The sequence below is a fragment of the Rhizophagus irregularis genome, chromosome 3, assembly GCF_026210795.1.
Source record: "Rhizophagus irregularis chromosome 3, complete sequence".
NCBI classification, from domain to species: domain Eukaryota; kingdom Fungi; phylum Glomeromycota; class Glomeromycetes; order Glomerales; family Glomeraceae; genus Rhizophagus; species Rhizophagus irregularis.
In genome coordinates this window covers 2,191,408-2,200,092 of record NC_089431.1, presented here as the reverse complement: position 1 = coordinate 2,200,092, position 8,685 = coordinate 2,191,408, and the positions used below count along the sequence as shown (strand labels likewise).

Sequence of the window (8,685 nt, the reverse complement as noted above, 5' to 3'; positions counted from 1 at the left end):
CATTAAATTTCTCCAAGTCACTTTCACTAAATTCTTCATATCTACTTAAAATATACATTTCATTCCAATATTCGTACAATTTCACAAGATCATCATTATTTACAAAATTATCTACTTCGTTATTATTTTCATCATATAAATTATCAATAACAAATATCATGACTTTCATCAAACTTCGATATTCATTAGCAGTTAATCTTGCAATTGACTGCAGTCCATTGGAAAAAATTTTAATGGCGGGAAAACGTGGAATTGCTGCTAGACGGCGATCTACTTCTTCAACTAATTTATTACCATTAACATGTTGCAATTTTAAGATATCGCACGTGAAGATAATTTGATAACGAAATAAACCCAAATCTAAATGATGCATTCTGTCAGGAACAGTAGCCAAGTAGATATTTATATTCCTTGATAATATAAATATTTATAATTAATATATATATATGTTATTATAATTATTTCTACTTTTGCATACTTACGGCAAATCCCAAAAAAAATTAGGTACAGATTCTATGCAAACAGATTTTTGTGTATCATTTTCAAAATATTTACGCATTTCATCATGAGTTCTTAGTATTACATCATTAACCGATAAGTTTATATTTGCAAGATTGTCCCTTTTAATTAAACAGGGAGTGACATGGAAGGCTTAAATTGGAGGATTTATAAACTAAACAAAAACTTGCGGCTTCTGGCCAATCTGCAATAATAGTTGAAACTCTAGGATAAAACCAGGTATTTTCTTTATTTATAAAAAGGTCTATACCATCTTTTAATAAAATAATTGGTTCTAGTAAATGACGTAAAGATTTATGAAAGGTATCACGAACCAGATCTTTATTTGCAGCTTCTAAAATTGGTAAATATCCCAAAAGTTGCTTTGCATCCTGTTTATTACGACGCCATATTGGAATATTGCCTAATGAAATATATATTGGATGCAATTGACTTTTTCCTAATGTATCTGTAGTTGTTGCATCTGAATATAAAATAATTGATAATAATTTGGAACCAGTAGGTAAGGATTCTTGCGTAGTTTTCCACCATTTTCCAGTGTTTTGTTCACTGTAAATACTTTCTCTATTATACTATAAAATAATATAAATAAATTAAAATAAATATTATTTAAATTATTGAATTAACTAATATTTACTATTTACCACATGTTTTCGTAAGATAGCGCAAAATTTTGTGTTATGTCAGGAACAGTTAAGATATTTTTGATGCACTGTATTAAGTTTTGATAATAAAGAAAATAATCTTTATCCTTATGTTTTGTTATAAGAACTTTACTAAATTCTAAATTAGAAAACTTCATATTATTCATAAACGCGTCCTCCCCGTTCAATATTTTTTGGTAACGCGATTCTGTAAGATTTGAATGTTTATTAAAAAAACGTATTATTTCATTACCACCTTTATTGTTTATTTTATATTTCGTTACTAATAACATTAGATCTTTATAAGCATCATTAGGAAATTCTGTGCAAGTTTTGGTATTGAGATTTTTGGGTTCTTCAAAAATTTCAGGCTCTTCAGATGAATCAATATATTTTTCAAAGTTCTTATCTTGAGAACATCTCTGATATTGCACTTAATACTGTCAAATGACATATTTTGTACGATTATTATCAGTCATACCTAAAATTATAAACCAAAATGAGTTAGTATAATTTGAGCTTTTTCTTTAAAAAGAATAATCTGGAATAACATAATTACCTCAACTTTATCGTTTTCATATTCACTACTTAGATTACTTCTTGTATCCATTTCACTGCTATATTTTTCACTATCATTATTATCATCATCATCTTCTACTTCTACTTCTACATTTTTTAAGCATTTTTGGGCGTGTTGAGTATATGCAAAGCGTTGACTGAATATTCGCATACAAAGGGGGCATTTGAAACTCATGTTACTAAATTAACGCGTCAAATTTGATGAAAAGTATCAATTCACTATTTAATTTATATGAGATTATTGTGCTAATAAAATTATATTGCAAATTCATTGTAAAAATTTAATGAATTAATTGAATGGATTACAATTGATTGAGTTATTTGAATAGACACGACTACGCAAATTTACGCATTAATGAATGGAACTGGCTGTAAGAATCTGGTGGCTAATATCGCAGAATCGTTCGCAATTTTACGCATTATAGCAAAATTTAAAATATGCGAAACACTCAGCAATTTTGCTGTCGGGAACTTGCCGAGTTCGTGGGTTGGCAAATCTAAAAATAAATGTAACAAGTCTATGATGTACCATATAAATATTGTTTATTATTTTATTTACTATTTCAATTTGCCGGCAACCTGCCAAGTGAATACGACGGCAAAAGTGCTGAGTGTTTCGCATATTTTGAATTTGCTGTAACGGGCTGTAAGAATTCGGATGGCCGGCTAATCATCTGATAATCAGCCGCAAATTTATTGGCTTAACACGGCAAATCACTTTTACAATAATGGACGGATGATCGGCCACAAATTTATGCGATAATCAGGTTATAAGCGCTATCAATCTGATCAGCCAAATGAGTTCACTGGCTGCAACTTTTTTTTTCCATGCATAAAAGCCCTAACATGTGTAACATGTTATTTTTTTATAAATTGGATTTGATTAATATTTCGATTGTACTATGTATGTGCTTTTACGAGAGTTTTTTTTTAAAGTTCTCTTATGAAAGTGTTACAATATTTTTTCGTAATATCGCGATGCAAAATTTTTGCATTAGTACATTCATTTTTCGTAATATTTCGCATTAGTTCATCCATTTTTCGCAATATTTCGCAAGTTTTTTTTCTTTTTTAGTATAGAATGGCGGAAATTACCTTATGACAGCTTGCCTCCTTTTTCTGAATTTCTGATTCATGTATTTCCCCCTTTTTCCTCATCCTTTTCGAATTTTCTAGTTCACCTTTTTCTCATATATTTCCTCTTTTTCTCATATATTTCCTCCTTTTTCTCATATTTTCGTTTCAAATTTATTATCATAATGGCTACAAAGCGTGGCGAGAAACGAAGAATTGACGATAATGAAAGATTTTCAAAACGTAGTACTGAGGGTAGCGAAGCTGAGAAGCGAGTGAGAATATCCGATGATAGTGTTGATGGTATATATGACGTAATATGTATCATATTCTTTATAAAAGAAATTATATAATATATAGTTAAATTATATTTTATTGTTAAAGTTAATAAAAAAACAATAGAAAAACTATTAAGAACCAATTCGCAGATAATTTCTAAGCTTGAAGTTCTTATCACCGGACAAAAAAATCTCGAAACCCGTCTCTCGAGCAGATAAAAAAGCTCAACGATAATAACAAAAATAATAATAATACAATAGATCCGGAGTATGTAAAGGTAATAAAGATGAATATTATTTAATATAAGCTTGAAATGCTAACCTCGTTTGATTAGGAGGCTCGTTAAGAAGGTGTCGAAAATTTTATTTGAAAATTTTGTTTATCCTTCGCAAGGCAGTACAAACTCGCTACCGAAAAATATTTAAAAGACGAAAATCCGGAATTTATGCGCCAGTTCAAAAAAAATCAATGGATTATTTTTTTCGAAAAAAAAATGGCACGACTGTAAGTTAAAGCATTATGAATTTTATTAAATTTCATACTAACATTTTTTTTTAATAGTTAGTACAACAACATAGAAGCATACGAGGACATTCACGTCTGTAGTTAAAGACGTTACGTATTCGTTTTTCAAGTCGACCGGGCATAAATTACCGTCTATTAACACTCAGGCTAGTCCGTCAAAGATTCAGGAATGGAAGAGTAAGGCGGAGGTGAAAAGATGTTACAACAACCTATTTAAAAAGGTTAAAGATGGGCAACCTACGACATATATGTCGCTGATAATTGATAAGTTGCGAAAAGAAAATAAAAATCCCTCAAAAACACAAATAGCGTATGCGATTAGCATATGTGAAACGTACTTAAATCCTAATAATCAAAACATTCAAATGAGTGAAAGTATAATGAAGTCGAAGATAATCAACAACTTAGTAAGTTTTAATTTACAATTTGCAAAATGTGAATTATTTGAATTACAGTTTATTTATTTATTTATTGATTTTTAGCAAAAGTTGGAAAATAGGGATAAATTTACGCATTCAGACGATGATTCGCTGATGGTAATGATGTAGACGATGGTGGTGATAGAGCAGCTGACGATAGAGCAGGTGCGGCTGATGATGATGTGACTAACGATGGTAGGCCTAACGATGGTGCGGCTAACGATGATGCGCGCCAACGATGGTACGGCCGACGATGGTGCGGCCAATGATGGCGTGCTGACGATGATATACTTTCTATTGACTCTTATAACACGGAGGAGGAAGGTCGGTATGTAAATAGTTTATTAGAGAATTATGGGTTGCATAAAAAATAAATATTATTTTTTATATATATCACACGTAATAGCATTTTTTTTACCATAATTAATATAGTTTTAATAAATAAAATGGTTATTAATTTATTATTGAACAACAGGGTGTGGCTACAAATAAATAAATCGTGGCTGAAATTTGTGTTCAATTTGTGTTCAATTTGTGTTGATAATTCTGGTAAAAATTTGTTAATTTTGGCCAAATTTCGTTAAATTTGTTAAATTTGTGTTGAGTTTGTATTGATAATTTTTAATTTATCACGAGGGGATAAGGGGCGTGCCAGAAATCACGTAATTTTGAGGGTGGGTGGGTGGGTTGGCCTTTTAATCACGTCGATATAATCACGTGACATACATAATAATGTAATTTTATTGGTCAATTTCTTATATATACCATCAGTATATTTTTATGCCGCAGATCCTTAAAAATCCTTATTCCGATTTTGAAATTTTATAGATTAATGTTATAAATAATAATATAATAATAATAATAATATATAATTCATATTTTTTTTATTTATTTATTCTATTTATTTTTATTTTAATATTTATTTCGTATATATTTATTATTTAATAATGTATTATAAAGTTATTTATTAATAAACATATTTTAAAAATTTAATATGAAGTGTCTCTTTCCGAAACTATTAAACTATAAAAAAATACGAAAAATTAAATCAAAATTATTAATCTAAAATAAAAAAATCTTTTTTTTTTCATTACAAAATTAGTGATCGTCAGTTACTTGCGCCACCCGAAATGATAATAATTCGTATTCATAAAACTGCGGTGTGATTTACATAGAACAATTCTCATTTAAGTTTACCAATCATATGTTAAAATTAAAAATAATCATCCGCCGATCTGTTCATCAGGTTAGCACAACGCATAATGACATAATAAATTTTTTTTTTATTTCATACAAGAACAACGAACTGTTCAATTATTACAAACTTTAATTATTACAAACTATTATTCTCTATCTGACTGAACTTCACGAACATCCTGTTCAATTTCTTGCCATGGGTTTCTTTGAATAATATCCTCAGCAACATTAAAGTTTAATGGAATAACTACACATTCCATTTCCGTTTCGTTAGCTGTTCGTTTTGAATTTCTTTTTGTTGAGTACGGCGTTTATTATAATGTGAGTGTATATTGCGCTTATGTTCTTTTATAAACTTGAGAGTCGGAAAATATTTGCCGCATATATCACAACACAAACGCTGATGTAATTCTTGTGGAATTGATGGACAACAACGATCATATTCAAGGATTTTAAGTTTATCATGATATTGAAGTGCATGAATTGGATTAATAAAATGTCCATCTTTTCCTTTGGTAGTTGGAGAAAGAAATCCATTGTTTTCATCTAAAAGTTTTGCTGCATCTGGAGCTCTGTATTCACTACAACACTCTCGGTTCTTACATTTTTTTATATCCAGTGAATAGCGGCAAAGTTGTGTATGTTCCTCTATCCATTCCCATGATATTGAAGGTTCAGGTTCATCAAACGGATTTCTCTCCCCGATCAACATACTCTACCGTAACAGGTTTTCCATGTATATCATCTCGTTTCCATATATCGCATAATTTATTTCCTGAATATTCAAAATTTCGTCTTGCTAACTCTTCATCTATCACATTTCCTTGACTATTTAAATGTGACCCAAATTCCTCTATAGGTAAAGTAATACCAGCGAGTTTTTCAGATAAAGAAGCCATGCTTCGCTCTACTGGATTATATGCACTTTGACGCGGCATGAAAGTACGAACAGTTAGGTAATCTAAATCAAGAGAACGAAAAAGGTGAGCATATTGAATAATGTTTTTCATATGTTTTGGATTCTCGTCAGGTCCACCATCAACAAGAAGAACCCAAATTGGTCTAACTTTATCTTCTTTTTTTAGAGTATTAGAAAAATTTTCATTTTTAATAATACTTTCTAAATCCGCGATGTGAGTTGCTGATGATGTTCCAATAAAATATTCTGGCCTAATGAATATGAAAAGTTGACCAGTTCGAAGTGTATTACTTGAATCAGCTGGATTAATAACTAAATAAACGGAAGGTATGAGTTTCATTTTTGATCCTGTTGGAAAATCATGATCTTCAACAGTTACGGGTTCGTTAACAGATTGGATTGTTTTAAATGTACGGCCAACTGCAGGTATACCCAACCCAATCTTTGCTTTATCGTCTTGAGAGATGATAATTGACTCATCTGCAAATACTTCGGCAAATATTTTTGCTGCTTTAACAGACGCTAAACAGTAGTGTTCATCAACATGTGATTTCATATCTGTTCGTGCTACGAGAGGCAAGACCAACTTTTGCTGGATGATGATGACGACGTGCGGCAAAAGTATTTTGATGGCGAGGTTGAAGATAAGTGGATAAGCATTGGCGGGATAAGTAAGTATTATATTTTTCTTCTAAAGTTTCGCGTAAATGCTTTATTGTTCTTACTTTAATAACCACTTTTCTTCGTTTAGCATGGGCAGCTCCGAATTCAACACTATCATGGATCTTATCCCATAATTCTGGATCTTTCATAGCTGCAGATGGTCTTCCCGGAGTATTATATTGTTCAACAACTCCTTCTTCTATTAATTTTTTTTTTTGTTCTTAATTTTGATTGAGCTTCAGCATGTCGTTTCAATTTACTTAATAATACACGTTGTTCTGATAGAGTATGTTCTTCTTCAATTATTTTAGTTTTTAACGTAACTTTTAATGATTCATCTGTGGTAATTTCTACCATTTGTTGACATTCTGATATATTCTTTATGGCTGAATTAATTTTATTAGCCACATTTTGTTGTGATCTAGCATTAGTTTGTATTGTTGTAGTATCAATAAACTCATTAACAATCGGTCTTGGAGTAGTAATATGTTGCGGAATAGAAGTGTGTTTTGGAGGAGTAGGAGTAGGAGTAGAAGTAGAAGCAGTAGGAGTACGAGGAGTACGATGTGATAAAAAAAATTTTGATGAGAATGAATAGTAGGAGGTATAGTGTTATAATATTCATTAATTTTATTTTCAATAAAAGAAGTATTCTGTTCTCTAACTTCTTTCCAAGCAGTTATACATTCTTGCATTAATTTTTGACGATTTGGTTTTGAATTACATAGTACTGCTTGTTTATAATACGCATATGCATTACAAAATTCTTGATATTTATCTTGGGGTTCATTATAAAAGAAGGTTTTATTAAATTTTGGCAGTTTTAAAAAACTTTGCATTTTTCAAAGAAAAAAAATGATAATCAAATCGGATAAAAATTTTTTATAATTTATTTAATTAAGACAATCGGTTTCATTTTACAATTGTCCACAATTTTTTTTTTAGCCAATCAAATTTCTAATTAATCAAATGATCACCTGGGGGGTAGGGGGGGTCAGGTCTCTAATTGAGCGAAATCAGGTGATTTCTGGCACGCCCCTAATATTTAGTAATTGTGCATATACAATTTCTGTGATTTTTTAAAATGCGGATTTCCGTAATTTTATGATATCGTATTTTCTGGCCAATCAAAATTAGGCTGATCCTTGCATGTGATTTAATCATTTAATCATTTAATCATGCACGCGTTTTTGTCTTATTTATTTTTGTTTCTTATTTCTTTATTCTTTTGTTCAATATTTTTAATTTTTTTGTCTCTTCTTTCTATTTATATTTCTTTAATTATATACAATATATTTACATATATTTCATAATTTATTGCTTTGCAGGTATAGAAATATTTGTTTATTAATACTAATTATTTTCATTTTTTTTTACCTCTTTGTTATTTTGTATCGTAATACTAACAATAATATCCATGTTTCCTTTATTCCTTTTTACTTGTACTTTAATACTAACGATACTAACAATACTAACAACATGTTTATTTTTTCCTTTCTCTTTATTTCTTTATTCTTTTGTTCAATTACTTTGCAGGTATAGAAATATTTATTTATTAATACTAATTATTTTAATATTAACGCGTTTTTTTTTACCTCTTTGTTACTTTATGTCGTAATACTAACAATACTATCTACGTTTCCTTTATTTCTTTTTACTTGTACTTTAATACTAACGATAATATCCATGTTTCTTTTACTCCTTTTACTGTTTCTTTAACTCTTTTTACCTTAATACTAACAATAATAACAATATTTCTTTTATCTTTATATCTAATACTAACGTTACTATAGCTGTTTCTCTTCTTTTTACGTCTAATAATATTGTTACTCTACTCTTTCTTTTTTTACTTTTATGTATTCTGTAT

At 29.6% G+C, this 8,685-nt stretch overlaps 2 protein-coding genes across 2 annotated transcripts; both read left to right on the top strand.

Annotated features, from left to right (window-relative positions):
• Positions 1-3,001: 3,001 nt before the first annotated feature.
• Positions 3,002-4,308, top strand: OCT59_020536 (uncharacterized protein; the record flags this gene model as incomplete). The annotated part of the gene is made up of 4 exons (XM_066149256.1): positions 3,002-3,119; positions 3,430-3,599; positions 3,674-3,995; positions 4,169-4,308. 4 exons carry the CDS (start codon positions 3,002-3,004, stop codon positions 4,306-4,308), a joined length of 750 nt encoding a protein of 249 aa, XP_065990183.1.
• A 2,724-nt stretch (positions 4,309-7,032) lies between these two features.
• On the top strand, positions 7,033-7,678 carry OCT59_020535 (uncharacterized protein). The gene has a single exon (XM_066149255.1). The coding sequence runs from the start codon at positions 7,201-7,203 to the stop codon at positions 7,414-7,416; it is 216 nt and encodes a 71-aa protein (XP_065990182.1). The 5' UTR covers positions 7,033-7,200; the 3' UTR covers positions 7,417-7,678.
• Positions 7,679-8,685: the final 1,007 nt, after the last annotated feature.

Excerpts from the sequence above, each read along its gene's own strand:
- OCT59_020535 (XM_066149255.1), top strand. The coding sequence starts at position 7,201 with ATGGCTGAATTAATTTTATTAGCCACATTTTGTTGTGATCTAGCATTA.